Source organism: Heterodontus francisci, chromosome 15 (genome assembly GCF_036365525.1).
Source record: "Heterodontus francisci isolate sHetFra1 chromosome 15, sHetFra1.hap1, whole genome shotgun sequence".
NCBI classification, from domain to species: Eukaryota; Metazoa; Chordata; class Chondrichthyes; order Heterodontiformes; family Heterodontidae; genus Heterodontus; species Heterodontus francisci.
This window is the reverse complement of record NC_090385.1, coordinates 90,523,459-90,540,551: the sequence shown is the minus strand read 5'-3', so window position 1 is coordinate 90,540,551 and position 17,093 is coordinate 90,523,459. Positions and strand designations below refer to the sequence as shown.

The window sequence follows — 17,093 nt, the reverse complement described above, 5'->3', positions numbered from 1 at the left end:
AGATGATAACTTAAGGAAAGAGTAGGGCCCATAAAAGACCAAAAAGGTAACCTATGTGTAGGGGTTGAAGATATTGGTATGGTTCCTAATGAATAGTTTGCGTCTATCTTTATAAATGAGGGGGATTATGCAGATATTGTGGTCAAGGAGGTGGAGTGTGAAGTATTGGATGTGATAAACTTAGGGAGAGAGTAAGTATTGATAGGATTAGCATCCTTGAAAGCTGATAAATCACCAGGGCCAGATGAAATGTATGCTAGGCTGTTGAAAGAAGCAAGAGAGGAATTAGCAGAAGGTCTGACCATCATTTTCCAGTCCTCACTGGATGCGGGTGTGCTGCCGGAGGATTGGAGAACTGCTAACATTGTACGCCTGTTTAAAAAGGAAGCGAAGGATAGACCGAATAATTAGAGACCAGTCAGTCTAACCTCAGTCGTGGGCAAATTATTAGAATCTATTCGGAGAGACAGGATAAACTGTCACTTAGAAAGGCACAGGTTAATCAAGGATAGTCAGCATGGATTTGTGAAGAGAAAATCTTCTTTGACCAACTTGATCGAGTTTTTTGAAGAAGTAACAAGGAGGATAGATGAGGGTAGTGCAGATGATGTGATCTGCATGGATTTTAACAAGGCTTTTGACAGGGTCCCACATGGCAGACAGGTTAAAAAAAATACAATGAATTGGATCCAGGGAAATGCAGCAAGATGGATTCAAAATTGGCTCAGTGGCAGGAAACAAAGGATAATTGTTGACGGGTGTTTTAGTGACAGGAGGGCTGTTTCCAGTGGCATTCCGTAGGACTCAGTACAGGGTTCCCTCCTTTTTGTGGTATATATTAACGATTTGGACGTAAATGTAGGGGGCATGATCAAGATGTTTGCAGACGACGCAAAGATTGGCCTTGTGGTAGATAGTGAGAAGGATCACTGTGGGCTGCAGGAAGATATTGATGGAATGGTCAGATGGGCAGAAATGTGTCAAATGGAGTTCAACCTGGAGAAGTGTGAGGTGATGCATTTGGGGAGGTCACACAAGGCAAAGGAATACATGATTAATAGGAAAATACTGAGAAGTATAGAGGAAGTAATTGACCTTGGAGTGAATGTCCACAGATCCCTGAAGGTAGCAGGAGAGGTTGATAAGGTGATAAAGAAAGCATCTGGAATCCTTTCCTGTATTAGCCGAGGTATAAAATGCAAGAGCAGGGAGGTTATGCTGGAACTGTAAAACTCATTGGTCGGGCCACAACTTGAATGCGATGTACAGTTCTGGTCACTTCATTACAGAAAGGATGTAACTGCACTAGAAAGGGTACAGAGGAGATTTATGAGGATATTGCCAGGACTGGAAAATGCAGCTATGAGGAAAGATTGGATAGGCTGGGGTTGTTTTCCTTGGAACAGAGAAGGCTGAGGGGAGATCTGATTGAAATATACAATATTTTGGGCGGCCAGGATAGAGTGGCGGTCAAGGGTCTATTCACCTTTGGCAGAGAGGGCAGTGAACAGGGGGCATAGATTTAAAGTGATTGGTAGAAAAATTAGAGGGGAGATGAGGAAAAACTTTTTCATCCCGAGGGCAGTGGGGGTCTGGAACTCACTGCCTGAAAGGGTAATTGAGGCAGAAATCCTGAACTCATTCAAAAGGAGTCTTGATATGCACTTGAAGTGCTGTAATCTGCAGGGCTATGGACCAAATGCTGGAAGGTGGGATTAGAATAGGTGGACCGTTTTTCGGCCAGCACAGACACGATGGGCCAGGTGGCCTCTTTCTGTGCCTTAAACTTTCTATGATTCTATCATGCAGCTGACATGGTTGAATAGTTGGCAGTGTGTGCAAGCTGTGAGGTGTGGGTGTGAGATTTGCAGCAGTGCTAAATGTGTGAGGGTAAGGTGGAGCACATCAATGTTCAGGATAAATGCTGATTGATATAGATTTCGATAGGTGAGTGACATGGGTGTGGTAATTTGAGCAGTGTCGATTTGTGCAGTTGGTAAGTGTTACGACCAGGTGAGAAATGTGTCACGGGGTCTTTTACTCTCTTTACCTGGTCTTATTGTAACAGGGTTTAATTTTAAACACTGTGTTTTGAGCTCCCCCTTTGGTGAATCCTTGTTCACCACTTTCCAATTATGAGGCAAAGAAATGAGCATAAACAGACTTTCTTAGGTTTAAAGAAGAAAAGTGAAATTTATTCAACCTTAAATTTAAACTCTAATGCAGTTAACGCCTACGGATATATGCCACCCCCACACTAGCATGCACATGCGATACACACATACAAATAGGGAGAGAAAAGAGCAGAAGAAAAATAAAATGGAGTGGTTTGAGGCAATATGATGTGTTTCTTGTTTACTGTGCTTCAAGCTCACTGTAGTTGTTTTGTAAGTAGTACTGCTTTTCGTTGGGGCCCAGTATTCTTCTTAAACCTTGTTCACTGCAGGAGACCTTTCTCTTTTGGGGTTCATGTGTCTTCAATGGTTTCCGAAGCTGGTGAGAGTGAGATGAGAGCAGACAGGAGAGAGGTTCCTCAGTCCAGGAGAAAGCAGCTTTCTGATTTTCAATTCCCTGTTGGAAGCTCAAATTCAAAAAACTCCAACAGTCAGCCCGCCTTGTGACTAAACTGGCCTGAGCACATCTGTTTATGTATTCGGCCATCATTTTAGTTAATCTAGAATGCTTCAACATCTGGTAATCAAAAGTCCATTGTGGATTAATTTGGAGCAGGAAACAGCTTCTTTGTCCTTTGAAGTACTGTTTGTTGATATGCTCATATCTCTTTCCAGCCAAAGTCCCCAATTGTTTGTTTAAAGCAAGTTCTTTCTTCACCACCATTTGTTTGAAAGTTAATGTTCACGTGGCAAAATTAATTTTCCTCATTCTTGACGGGTGGGGTGCTTGTCAGACAGTGGGATATGACATTAGAAGCTGCATTTACTACCTTGACCACATGTGTGAGGTTATTGACCATCTTGTGGCACTGCATCCAGGTGCTCAAGGTTTGACACCTTGCATTGACCAATGTGACGATCTGCTCCAACTGCCTTCTGTGTGTATCTGGAGGGCCTCCTGGCCCCCTGCAGATTCAGGACATTTCTCCACCTTTCTACCTCCTCCAATGCAGCATCAGAAAATCCTAGAGCACGCTATCTCCCATGTTGTGCCATTATTAAGTATTTTCCGGTCAGACTTAGTTGTAGAATGACTTCCAGGATCTGCTTTCACACCTCTCCTTCAGGAGGTGCTGTCTAACATTAACTGGTGTGGGCCTGTTCCAATTTCAGGCACCTGCTGATACCTGAATCCAGTCCACAGCACTGTTCATGCTGGCTGCATGCTGCAATAATGTTCATCAGCAGACCTAACGAGGTTGATCTACTGTCTACAACACATTGAACGAGCATGGGTTAATTGCGCATTGTGATTCCCAGCCCAGTTTTAGGGACTATCAAACTTAGCCCCCAATGACTATGATTCCCTGAGTGAGGTATCTTCCCATTACTAAATATTGGGACCACCTAAACCTCCCTTCACAACTCAACTTCCTTGTTGGATCCAACTGCAGGATAATCTGATTTGGATCAGGGTTTTTTTTCTAGTTGGATGTTAATGGTCAGTAAAAATCAGGCAGAAATAATTAACCATTTCACTTTTCCTTTCACAGAAAATCTCTGCCGTTTGCACATCAGCTCCTGATTGGGGACCATACTTGGAACAACACAGAGGGGAAAGATACAGAAACAGGCCTGATTCTACAGAATCCCCTAACTGTGTGCAACTTCTGGCTACTTCTAAAGTGTGAAATTTTAAAGGAACAGAATTTCTGAGCTATTTGAAAACAATGGTCCTAAAAATCCATTGCTGTTCTGGTGCAATCCCACTGAAACCTCAATGGGAATTCTCTAGAAAAGCCAGCAATTCCGTCAGGATCCAAACATACTGGCCGGAATTTTGCACCCCCCCCCCCACCCAAAGACCGGACTGTTGGTGGGGCAGGGGGTGGGGGGCGTAAAATGGAGTGGGAGGCTCAGGGGGCCCTTCCCAACCTGCTCTCACCTCCACCGCCATTTTACAAGTGACAGCAGCGAGAAACAGACCACCCGCCCCAGGTCAATCAAGGCCCTTAAGTGGCCAATTAACTGACACTTAAGGGCCTCCACCCACCCTACGGGGATTTTACAGTTGGCAGGCGGGTGGCCCAGGCCTGAGAAAAGCAGCCTGATCGAAGTAGGCAGCCTTCTGATGGCCTGGGGGGTGCTGCTCTCCTGATTGGTCACCCTGTGCCTGATGGAGGGCTGACCCAACAGCCCCAACAGCCCCCAATACCCAACATGCCCCCCACTCCCCCAATTTACCCCATGTGCCTCCCCACGGTCCAAACGATCATCACCCCCCCCCACTCCCCCGCCCACCGGTGAGGCTCCAAAAACTCAGCTCTTTTCCAGGGACATCCTTCCTCTTCATCTTGAAGCTGGGTTGCTGTCCCAGCAGTGGCCAGCGCTCCCAGTGCTGCTGCTGGGACTAAGAGCTGCCAGCTCCATTAGGCGGGACTTCCTGCCTCAATGAGGTGGAAGTCCCGCCTAAGACAAATTAAGTGTCTGGGGACTGTAAAATCCGGTCTGGATCCCCAGTCCTAGCAGAGGCGGGATCACCATTGACTTTTCAGTTGGTGGACGGCCCCCCTCCGGCAAACGAAAAATTCCGTCCACTGGCTAACAGTTTATCTCTCTTAAACTATTTGCTCTATCTCTTGATGTTTTCTGTTTAAATCAGTTTAGGTTCTAACCAGTGGACTGTTTTTCTCTCTTAATTCTTCTCGTGTTGCACCATACTCTCTTATTAAATTCAATCCTGGTTTCTCACTGTCATGCTTGGCGTAGGAAAGTTTCTACATGTTAAACTTCCAATTTATTTTCTGTTCACTGTGATCTAACTTCCTGCAGAGCGAGCTCTTTCAGGCTCAACTGTTGTGTGAGCTCCAATTCTTTCCAAGTTCGCTGTCGCTAGCTCTCCCTGCACTGACTGTTTGAATTCCATTTGCTCTATGCTTAACTTCTATGCAAGGAAATACATTGAAGCAACAAGAGAAGACCTGTTGGTTAATTTTGATTGTTCAGTCCGCCCACTTTCTGACGACTCACAAGTATCATTTATAACAGCAGCATGCAACTACTTTAACATTCCAGGAGACATCTCCACCTGCAACAACTCATCAGGAATAATGGCTACCTCTGATTAATCAAAGTTTAACACTGGCTAATAACTATAACCATTGATTATCCAGCATGAATTCTATACACTCAGTTATCCTTGGTTTGTAATATATCTCTATAATTTATAAACCATTCAGATTTCGGTCAGGTATCTTAAAGCATAAACAGCATATGCTTAGAAACATCAGGTGGCTCAGAATTGTAGGATAGTAGCTAAGGATCATGAAATCGCTCAGTTAAAACTATCAGACCTTAGATAATGTGTGAGATTTTAAATGTTGTTTGGTCTGTTTAATTTTTCAAAGATTGTTTTGCCCTCAGGTTTGTGCAGTGAAACTTGTGAGAGGCTTTACAACAAATGTTTTCCGAACAACTTCATGGAGAGAAATTCAGGTTAGGATGTAGATGTCGTTCCCAGGGATATCATCCCACTAGACTAATAGAAGAATGGGATCTTGCTGAAGGGTTGGGTGGAGGGGCTACAGCAGGGAGGGCCACAAGAACAGGATAGTCATGGAAAGCATGTGGGAACATGATTGGGATGAGCGAGACATGGATAAATGGGAAGTTGTCATTATTAAGACTTCATTGGATTTGTCTTACTGCCATAGGAAGTCACAGTGTGCTGTATTAACTCCATCATTTTTCTTTACTCCTGAATTACCTCAGAAGATTGCATTGATCCCAATGAATGTTCATAGCGCTCTGAAAATTCAGGTGGAAATGTGTTTGAGGGAGGGAACTCAGAATGCAGTTATACAGTTTGGACTTCCGATTCCACTCCTGTCATTGAATCTTAAAACTGTACTTCACCAGACACTCACAGCAGAGTGCTGTCTAACTGATCTGCAGCAAAATACAGTCATTGAAAGGGATAAAGAATGTCTGGGAGAGCCTAGATGGTGGGAAACATTGTATTACACAGGACAACACAGTTAGAATCCTCTCACGTTTTCATCATTATTATATTTGTTCTTATTTTCAATCACATTGAAATGCTTTGTTTATGTAAGAAATCCTCAATAAATAAAAAGCTGTATATGCAAATGAATATTGTGCTCCTGAGCCGTGAGTTAAGATTGGATTGGAAATGTGAGCTGAAGTGAGATACGATATCTCTGTCGGCTCAACAGGCGAGATATACAAGAAAAGCAGTTTACAGGCTCCTTACTGATTATTGTCAACCTTCAGCTAAAGGTAACTTTGATCTTGTTATAAAAGTGTGGCCTCAATGTGTTTGAGTAATGAGACACTCTGTCTCCATTACTATCTCATGTTTAGAGGATCATTGCAGGGTTCATTGTCTGGTGTCTGTTTCTACCGCTTTATGGAATATGACAGAAAGGATGATTGATGTGCGGGTCAAAAAAGGGCAATGGGGGAGGTGGTGAGGTCTCAAGGTCATGTAAGATCCAGTGATTGTACAGTATCCAAAGCAACACTGAGCTCTTTAAATGTTATCACAGGGCCGTATGAGAGTGCACTTCAGAACCATGTTGATGTTGAGCTTTGTCGGGACTGTTAAAATTGTACTCTTGCATTTTAACATCTTTACCATTTATATTGTAACTTCTTAATAAAACCTTTGTACTTGGGAACAAAACTGTTCTAGTCTCTGTGCAAGGCACAAAATATTACTCACATTCACAGATTATAAGGCAACAAATTAAAATATACCTTTAAAAGATGAATCCCAGTTTAACATTGCCCCCAATAACCTTGGGAGATTCAAATCCTGGCTGTCACGCTCCAAACACTGTACAACCACGTGGTGAAGGAATGCCAATAAATATATTCCAAAGAAGAAGATGAATCCTTCACCCCCACCCTCACTTTGACCCCTCACTCAGGAAATGTCTGTGGTTTTAAAGGCAGGCTTGGATCTGCAAATGAAACCCGACCCGAGCCCGACAGAACCACATCTGACATGAGCCTAACCCGGCCGAGTTCTTTCATTTTTTCCCGCGCCCGACCCGACCCTACCATCAGTTAATCTAGCTTCCTTTTTTCACTTTGTTGCTTATCTGAACAAGCTTTAAAAAACTGTAACTAACAACTTGTAAAGTGCAAAAAGTACATTAAGATTGGAGCCACGTACCAGAAGTGGTGATAAGAGTGTGACTGACCCTGCCTGAACCGACCCGAGCCCAAATGCTGGACCCGGAAAGCAGCCCGACCCGACCCGAACTCGACACGTAGTCGGGTCCCGCCGGGTTCAGGTCGGGTAGCCACGTTCTATGTGGCTTTACTGTCCAGTGTTAGGTTGAAGAGAAAACGATGTCGAACTCAGCTCACTGAATCAGCTCACACCACCAAGGCCGGATTGAATCTGAGTTCACCTCACTAACTCTCAATGGGAATACCCACAAGCCAATGAGTGAATGAGTTTACCCTGTCTTACCAAATCATCAAAGAAGTCAGACAATAAGCCGAGTGTTAACTTACAAAATCACAATTTAAAGTTAAACATTGAGCATGTGAGTAATGAATAGGTGGATGCAGATGTCGTCAGGGCCATCCGTCAGTTTAAATAACAAATCATTAATGGACAGAGATATTTCACAAAATGGGTAGCAACGTTTTGTAGGTAATTCTATGGTGTCACATTAATTCAGCATTAACAGAGTCACTGACTTGTTACATTGTGGTGGAGATCAATGTTTGAAACTATTAGAAATTAGAAAGGCTACACCAGGGCTAATTCCTGAGATAACTGACAAGTGAACAGCATTATACAATTGATCGATTGGATAAATAAATCCCGAGATTCTGATGATTAGTAATGTTTCCTGAGTTTATAGTCATCACACACATAACAAAATACATACGATTCATTGACTTCCAAGGCCATGTAGTGTTTACTTTCCTGAAATGTTATCACATGTTGAGTGGTATATGTTGTGTATTGCTGTTGTTGTTTAGTGTAGCTAGGGCATTGCAGATAAAGTCTAGTAGTCTATAGTAGGTCAATTAATGACTCTTTATTATATTGTGATGGAAACCACACCTGCCAAATGGAAACATATTAATTTCATCATCTGGAACTCTATTTGAACGCTTACTGGACATTGAAAATAACCTGTTTAAAAAGACCACAGAGCAGTGGCTGAAAACTTGCATTCTGAGATACAGTTGCACAGAGAGCCAATGGAAGTGCCAGATGCTGTCTCAAACAAAGAGATAGTCAGCGGGCCAACCGAGGAGTTGTTTGAAATGTGAATCACAGAAAGGTTTTGAGACAGACTGCTTTTGAAAACCAAAAGAGAAGCACAGTCTCTGTCTCTCTCACACACAAAGTTCCAGGGACCCATGGAAGTAACTTCAGACTCAAGACAGAAGACCCTGCAGCGTTCTGGTGCCAGTGAAACAAGCTTGAAAGTGTGCATTGGGTCCCAACTGAACTGCAAGACTTAACTTCAGTCAAAGACCTTGCATCTAACCCAAACCAGTAACTGAATCCCCTCTACTACTTCGAACCTTCCACCTTTTCATTCTTTCTCCTCCTCTGTAGCTATGTGTGTGTGTGTGTGTGTTTATCGCGTATGCATACTAGTGTGATTGTGTCATGTATCCTTCGTAGTTTTAACTGAGTTAGAGTTTTCAGGTTAATAAACTTACACCTTTCTTGTTTAAATCTCAGAAAACCTGTCTGGTTGATTCCTTTACAATTACAATGAGAGAGCAGTGAGCAAGGACTCACCGAGAGGAAGCTAAAAATATTGTGTTTTAAAAGTTAAACACCTGTTCCGGCCAAACCAGGAAAAGGCCGAGAGGGGAGCCTTCCTCACCTGGACATCACAGAAATTTGGGGGCTCCTCTGGGATTGGACAAACGAGAAATTGGAAGTGTGAAATCAAATTGATCCCAATCAAAAAGAGAAAAGATTTCAATACAGGTTTTCTTGTGGTTGTGCCAGAATATTAACATATTCTTGACTGAAGCCAGTAACTGCCCAAGCCAGGGTGAAGTAACTTGGGATAATTTAAAGGCACTGTCTATCGAAGAGATGAGAAACATGGCTGAGCAGAATGAGATCACAAGTCCAAACTCCTAAGACTAATGGCCAAACATTTTCCCCTCGAATCTGAAGAAACAGAGACATGGTTAGAAATAAACTCTGACAGGGTTTTGCTAGCTGTCAGGCAAACTCCACCTGCCAAGACTGAGGCACACATTATTTCACCACATTAACATTAAAACTTTAAAAATTGCAATCTCTGACTGGAAGGAGATTTGCATAGTGTTAGACAATGTGGAAACAAAGGGAGCCAATCACTGTTTCTCCAATACACAGAAGTGGTCAGATCAGTTTTAGTCACATGACTGACTGGCTGTTGCAGAGTTTTTGAATTCCTAACAAAGAGTTTTGAAAAGAGACAAAGTCATGTGCTCATGGAGCAAAGACCTTCTCCTGGGACTGAGAACATCTCCTCTCCTGTCTGCCTGCCTTCATCTCTTCCCATGGAACTGAATCTTGTGAAAACACCTGAAACTAAAAGAGAGAAATATTTCCAACATGAACACGGTTTCTTAAGATGAATACTAGGCCCCAACAAGGCACAAGACCAAATTTTCAATCAAGGACTACAGCAAGCTCGAGAATCAGTAACAAGATATTGCCTCAAACTGTTCGACTTATCTTTTCTTCTGGTCTTTTCTGTCCCTATTTTTGCATGTTTATAACACGTGTGCATGCTAGCATGAGCCTGTTGTATATCTATAGGCGTGAACCATATTAGAGTTAAGTTTAAGGTTTAATAAATTTCATCTTTCTGCTTAAAACCAAAAAAAGTCTGTGTGTGCACAGTTCTTTGCCTTATAATTGGAAACTGTGAACAAGGATTCACAGAAAAGGGAGCTCAAAATACTGCGTGTTTAAAAAATAAAACCCTGTTACAATAAGACCAGGTAAAGGTCGCAAAAGACCTCTAGACATTGCTCCTCTGGTTGTTACAGAAATTGGGTGCTAGTGTCCAGATTGTTACCCACAGACAAACGAGTGAAAATTGAAGTGGGGAGCCAAATTGTTCCCAATCAAAATGAAAAAATCAATACAGGTTTTCTTATGGTTGTGTGTGATTGTATACCAACATGTCTGCAACTGAAACGAATGACTCTCCAAGCCAGGGTGAAGTAACTTGGAATAACTTAAAAGCACGCTCTGTGGAGGAGTGAAGAAAAATGGTTGAGCAGTGTGGGATCACTGTATGTGGCAAGGCTAGGAGGTCTGAACTCCTAAGACTACTAGACAGCCATTTTTCCCTTGAATCTGATGAAGCAGAAGCAGTGTTAGAAACAGAGCCAGACAGGATAATTATAGCAAAGGAAACTTGAATTAGAGGAAAGAGAAAAAGAGAGACAGGTGAGGGAGAAAGAGAGAGCCTTCCAAATGTAACATGAAGAAAAACAGAGACAGGAGAAGGAATGAGAGAGAGAGAGAGAGAAAGTGTATTTTGGAAAGAATCCAAAGAAAGACAGTTGAGGCAGCTTGAGTTAGCTAGGGGGCGACAGAGTAACCCTCGTGAAAGCACGGCCAATAATGGAGGATCAGAATTCAGACTTGGGTACAAGATTGCTAAAACTCACCCAATTGATTCCAAAATTCAATGAGGAAAATGTGGGAGCATTTTTCGTGTCTTTCGAGAAACTGGCAGGGCAGCTAAAATGGTCAGCTAAGACCTGGTCTCTTTTACAGCAAAGCAAACTAACTGGAAAAGCCCATGAGGTCTATTCCTCGCTGCCAGATGAGAGTTCATCAAACGATGAACTGACTAAAAATGCTATGTTCGGGGCATATGAATTAATACCCGAAGCCTCCTGCCAGAAGTTTAGAACCTTCAAAAAACAAGCTAATAAAACCTATCTGGAGTTTGAAAGAAGTAAGCAGCTGGCTTTTGACCAGTGACTGAGGGCTTTAAAAATATAGCTCAGCTATGAGACTCTCAGGGAAGTAATCCTGTTAGAGGAATTAAAAATCTCTCTCCCATTCTCAATAAAGACCCATGTAGAGGAGCAGCGGGTTCAGGGAGCCCGGCAAGCAGCCGTTCTGGCCAATGAATTTTCGTTCATCCATAAGTCAATTTCCCAGGGGAGAACCTTTCCTAATCACCCCCACAAATCCGAAAAGGACAAAGGATGGAAAAGTGATAGAAGCCCAGGCAGTCCTAGGAGAGAAGGTAAAGTAGGAGACACAGGGGGCCCTTTTCCAGCCAAAAAGGAAGGTGCTGTGAGCAAGAGTGAGACCCGGAGATCTGTATGCTTCCACTGTAACAAGGCAGGGCATTTAAAAGCTGACTGCTGGAAATTAAAGAGGAAACCGGGAGGGTTAATCAGGGCACACCCGCTCAGTGAAGATGAAGGCCTGATGGAAAACATGGAATGGTCTGTGGCATTGAATGCAGTAAGTGTGCAACCCAGGAAGCTTACTACGGCTAGTGCAGGAAAAGTTAATAGGGTTCCTGAGGGTTATCAGGGTTTTGTATCTGAAGGCAAAGTAACCGCATATCCCTTGAGTGGGGCAAGGAAGCCCATAGTGGTTCTCAGGGACACAGGGGCCACCAGATCCTTTTTACTGGGAAAAGGCCTGACATTTCCCCCACAGAGTGCTGTGAACACTAAAATGGTGGTGAATGGTATTGGAGGGCAGTATATGACTTGTATCTGTACACCAGGTGCACCTGGAGTACGACCTAGTTTTGGGACCACTGACTGTAGGGATTGTCCCCAGTTTGCCTGTGGACGGGGTTGACCTGATCCAAGGTAATGATTTGGGTGGAGTGAAGGTGATAGCCCCCCCAGTAGTAAAAGAAAGACCTCAGGATGTCAGAGAGACAGGGTGGTGGCAGGAGACGGTCTACTGCAGAGTCCTTGAATGTGTAGTGGATCAGGCCCTGATCAAACCAGCTGCCCCAGAGGAGACTGAATTGACACTGCAGGCAAATGACCAGAAGGTTTGCCTTGCTGAGACTTTCTTTGGAAAATTAGGAGACCCAGGGAATGAATTAAGTGGACTTTCCCGAGGTGAGGCTCAACGCGCCAACCCAGTATTGCAAGGGTTAGCACAGGCTGCCCAATTGGAAATTGAAGCAGAGGGAGACCCTGATTGCTACTATTTAAAAAATGAGGTACTGGTGAGGAAATGAAGTCCCCTTCACAGACCTGAGAGCAAGGAGTGGACAGTAGTTCGCCAGTTAGTGGTGTCACAGAGCTACCGGGGATAAATATTAAGAAGAGCACGCGAGACTACAGTGACTGTACATGCTTGTATAATAAAGACAAAAACCTGCTTAAGGCTGCAATTTAACTGACTGAAACTCCACCAGGATATGGTGGAGTATTACAGGATTTGCCACATGTGCCAGGTTGAGGGGAAACCCCAAACTACAGTGAATCCTGTACCCTAAGTGTTAGGAGGACCCTCCAGCAAATGTGCTGGTGAACTGTGAGGGACCCCCACTGAGAACAAAAGGGGGCAGGCAGGCACACGGCAGGCAAAAGTTTGGAAAGAGAAGGGGAGAAAATAACCCTGAGGGCAGGTTAAAGGAAGTCTGGGAAGAATCCCAGATGAAAACCTCTACCTCCCGGTCAACCAACCCAGAAAAATGTGAAAAGTTAGACCCCACATCCTCCTATGTAAATACAGACACTAGAAGCACCCCACCAGAGTTGCTAACAGCATTTACAGGAACCTGCAGAGACAAAGAGAGACCTCTAGGGACAGAGAAACTGTGAGGGTGATGCCTCACCTAGTCGAAGTGTCACAGGAGAATACAGTTAAGTCTGCACAAATACCTGCAGGGAGGAATATCCCAGAGAACAAAGGTGAGAGTAACAGAGACTTCACCCCACAGTCAGTGGGAAAGGGAACCACCCATCCCCTGAAGCCAAAGGTCTTTGCATGAATCAGGGAGTTCAGGATGGACACCCACCCCGCATTAACTCTCCTGGAGGAAATAAAAAGGGAAATTAAAGCAGCCCTGACCCCCCAGAACAGACCATCTTAATGAGCTTTAAGACTGGTGAATGAATGGAAATGAATGAGAGAAATGCATGGTTTCTTTCTGTATCTTATATTTCACTCAAACTCTGAAATGGAATGTGCCATTTTCTTTAAATTACATTTCATTCCCCTGAGTGTGGAGGTGCCAGGCAAACTCCACCTGCCAAGACTGAGGCACACATTATTTCACCACATGAACATTAAAACTTTAAAAATTGCAATCTCTGACTGAAAGACATTTGCATTGTACCAGACAATGTGGAAACAAAGGGAGCCAATCCTGTTCCTCCAATACACAGAAGTGGTCAGATCAGTTTTAGTCACATGACTGACTGGCTGTTGCAGAGTTTTTGAATTCCTAACAAAGGGTTTTGAAGAGAGACAAAATCATGTGTTCATGGAGCAAAGACCTTCTCCTGGGACTAAGAACATCTCCTCTCCTGTCTGCCTGCCTTCATCTCTTCCCATGGAACTGAATCTTGTGAAAACACGTGAAACCAAAAGAGAGAAAGATTTCCTACGTGATCAAGGCTTTTTAAGACAAATACTGGGCCCCCACGAAGCGCAAAACCATATCTCCAATCAAGGACTACAGCAAGCTCGAGAATCAGTCACAAAATATTGCCTCAAACTGTTCTACTTTATTTTTTCTTCTGCTCTTTTCTGTCCCTATTTTTGCATGTTTATATTGCATGTGCATGCTAGCGGGAGCCCGTTGTATATCCGTAGGTGTGTACTGTATTAGAGTTAAGTTTAAGGTTTAATAAATTTCATCTTTCTGCTTGAAACCAAAGAAAGTCTGTTTATGCTCAGTTCTTTGCCTTATAATTGGAAACTGAACAAGGATTCACACAAAGGGGCGCTCAAAATACTGCGTGTTTAAAAAATAAAACCCTGTTACAATAAGACCAGGTGAATATCGCAAAAGACCCCGAGACATTGCTCACCCGGTCGTAACACAAGCAAAGATACAATTGGAACAGAGGAAACTTGAATTACAGGAGAGAGAGAGAAATTTCCAGAAGGAAGAGGAGGAAAGAGATCGAAGGCGGCTTGAGTTAGCGATGGGGCGACAGAGTAACCCCAGTGAAAGTATGGAAAATACAAGTAGTGCGGGGCTGTGCACTGAATTTTTCAAGTTTTCCCCACTGATTCCAAAATTCAGTGAGGGAGACATGCAAGCATTTTTTGTATCTTTTGAGAAACGTGCAAGGCAGTTAATATGGCCAGCTGAGAGCTGGACTCTTTCGTTGCATGGTCAGGTAACCGGAAAAGCCCATGAGGTTAATTCCCTGTTGCCAGATGAGAGTTCATCAAATTATGAACTGACAAAAAACAATATCCTTGGGGCATATGAGCTAGTACTGGAAGCCTACCACCAGAAGTTTCGAACCCTCAGGAAGCAGACTGATCAAACTTAATTGGAGATTAAGAGAAGTAAACAGCTGGCTTTTGACCAATGGTTCAGGGCTCTTAAAGTGCAGCCCAGCTACAAAAGCCTCAGAGAGGTGATTTTGCTGGAGGAATTAAAAAACTCTCTCCCACTCCCACAAGTCGGTTCCCCAGGGGAAAACCTTTCCCAGTCACCCCCACAAATCCAAAAAGGACAAAGGGTGTGAAAGTGATAGGAGCCCAAGCAGTCCTGGGAGAGAAAGAAAAGCAGAGAACACGGGGGCCCTCCTCCAGCAAAAAAGGAATGTGCTGTAAACAGGAGTCAGACCCAGAGACCTGTGTGCTTCTATTGTAATAAAGCAGGACATCTAAGAGCTGACTGCTGGAAACTATGGGGAAAGCCTGCAGGGTTAATCATGGCACACCACGCTCAGTGAAGCAGAAAGGACCCTGATGAAAGCACAGCTGAACAAGCTCTGGCTTTAACTGCAGCAATAGCAAGACCCAGAAAACATATTGCTCTGGGTGCAGGAAAATTTAACAGGATTCCTGAAGGTTATCAGGATCTTGTGTCTGAAGGGAAAGTAACCCCATACCCCTCGAGTGGGGCAAGCAAGCCCATTGTAAGTCTCAGGGATACAGGGTCCACAAGATCCTTATTGCTGGAAAAAAGGTCTGACCTTTCCCCCAGAGAGTGCAGTAAATATAAAATGGCAGTGAATGTAATTGGAGGGCAGTGCACACCTGTACCTTTACACCAGGTGCACTTGGAGTGTGACCTAGTTTCGGGACAGGTGACCATAGGGATTGTTCCTAGTTTGCCTGTAGATGGGTTGACCTGCTCCGAGGTAATGATCTGGCAGGTTGAAGGTGGTAGCTTCCCCAGTCATGAAAGAGAGACCGCAGGAGGTCAGAGAGACAGGGCAGTGGCAGGTGATGTTCGCCTGTAGTTCCCCTGAATGCGTAGTGAATCAGGCCCCCCAAACCAGCTCCCCCAGAGGAGACTGAATTGGCATTGCAGGCAGATGACCATGAGGTCTGTCTGTCTGAAACTTTCTTTGGATAGTTAGAGGACCCAGGAAATGGATTAAATGGATCTTCCCTAGCTGAGGCTCAGCAAGCCGACCCAGTACTGAGAGAATTAGCACAGGCTGCCCAGTCTGAAATTGAAGCAGAGGGAGACCCTGATTGTTACTATTTAAAGAATGAGGTACTGATGAGGAAATGCAGTTCTCCTCAGAGACCTGAGGACAAAGAGTGGATAGTGCCGCATAGGTACTGGACAGAAATATCAAGAATGGCCCATGAGATTTCCGATTACAGTGCTGGATATGTTGGTAAACAAAAAACCAAAGCCCGCAAAAGATATCAGTTTGACTGGCCAAAATGCCGCAATAATGTGGTGGAGTAGTGTAGGAATTGCTGTATGTGCCAGATTGAGTGGAAGCCCCAAATTGCACTGAAACCTGCACCTGAATTCCTGTATCGGCTTTTGGGAAATCCTCCAGCAGAGGGCTGGTGAATTATAAGGGACCACTGCTGAGAACAGAAGAGGACAGACAGGCACAGGGCTGGCAGAAAGTTAGCGAGGAAAGGGGAAAAAGGAACAAAGAGGACAAGTTAAAGGAGGTCCAGGAGGATTCCCAAATAAAAACCCCTACTGCCCAGTCAGCCAACTCCGAAATGTTTGAAAACTTAAACCCCACATCCTCCTATGTAAATGAGGACACCAGAAGCACTCCACCAGAGTTGCCTAAAGCATTTGCAGAAACCTGCTGGGACAAAGACAGTCCTCAAGAAGGCTGAGAAACTATGAGGCAGATGCCTCACCTAGTCAAAGTGCCACAGGGGGGTGCAGCAGAATCTGGACAAATACCTGCAAACAGGAATGTCCCAGAGGACAAAGGGAAGATTAGTAAAGAATCCACCCTCACTGTCAGGAGAAAGGGGAACCAACCATACCCTAAAGTGAAAAATCCTTACATGACTCCTCAGAGCACTGAAAGAGAGATCAGAGTGGATCCACCCACTGTGACTCCCATGATCAGAGGTCCAAACCGAATTAAATCTAACCATCCCCCTGCAGACCTCAACAAGAACAAAGGCACCCTAGACAATCATGCAAATGTGCAAACTGAAAACCTCCCCAAAAATCACATATTTATTGGGATGTGCGTTCCCAACGTATTGTAGGCTGAAAATAAAGAAACTTTAAACCCCTGGGGCAACACATAGCTTTCTCAGACCCACCTCAAGGGAAAAGGAGCAGTTTAAAGCAACACTGTGACAAAGGAAAGACTGGCTGCAACAATTTTAACATTTCTGAATGAATGAGAATGAATGAAAGAAATGCATGTGTGTTTTCCTGTACTTTCTCTTCGTTCTAATTTATAATGAAATGCTTCCCCTAATGTCACATTTCATTCAGCCGGATGTGGGGTGTGATGGCAACCACACCTGCCAAATGGAAACATATTAATGTTGTC

At 43.9% G+C, this 17,093-nt stretch overlaps 1 protein-coding gene and 1 long non-coding RNA gene across 2 annotated transcripts in view; one reads left to right on the top strand and one right to left on the bottom strand.

Annotated features, from left to right (window-relative positions):
* LOC137377787 (sodium- and chloride-dependent neutral and basic amino acid transporter B(0+)-like) overlaps positions 1–3,843 on the top strand; it is a 139,926-nt gene extending 136,083 nt beyond the window's left edge. Inside the window, exon 14 of the mRNA XM_068047846.1 lies at positions 3,668–3,843. Within this exon, the coding sequence (XP_067903947.1) occupies positions 3,668–3,805 (138 nt within the window). The 3' untranslated portion in view covers positions 3,806–3,843. The remainder of the gene's footprint in view (positions 1–3,667) is intronic.
* The window catches only part of LOC137377788 (uncharacterized), a 34,702-nt gene extending 27,110 nt beyond the window's left edge, over positions 1–7,592 (bottom strand). Inside the window, exon 1 of the long non-coding RNA XR_010976486.1 lies at positions 7,315–7,592. This is a non-coding gene — a long non-coding RNA (uncharacterized lncRNA). The remainder of the gene's footprint in view (positions 1–7,314) is intronic.
* Positions 7,593–17,093: the final 9,501 nt, after the last annotated feature.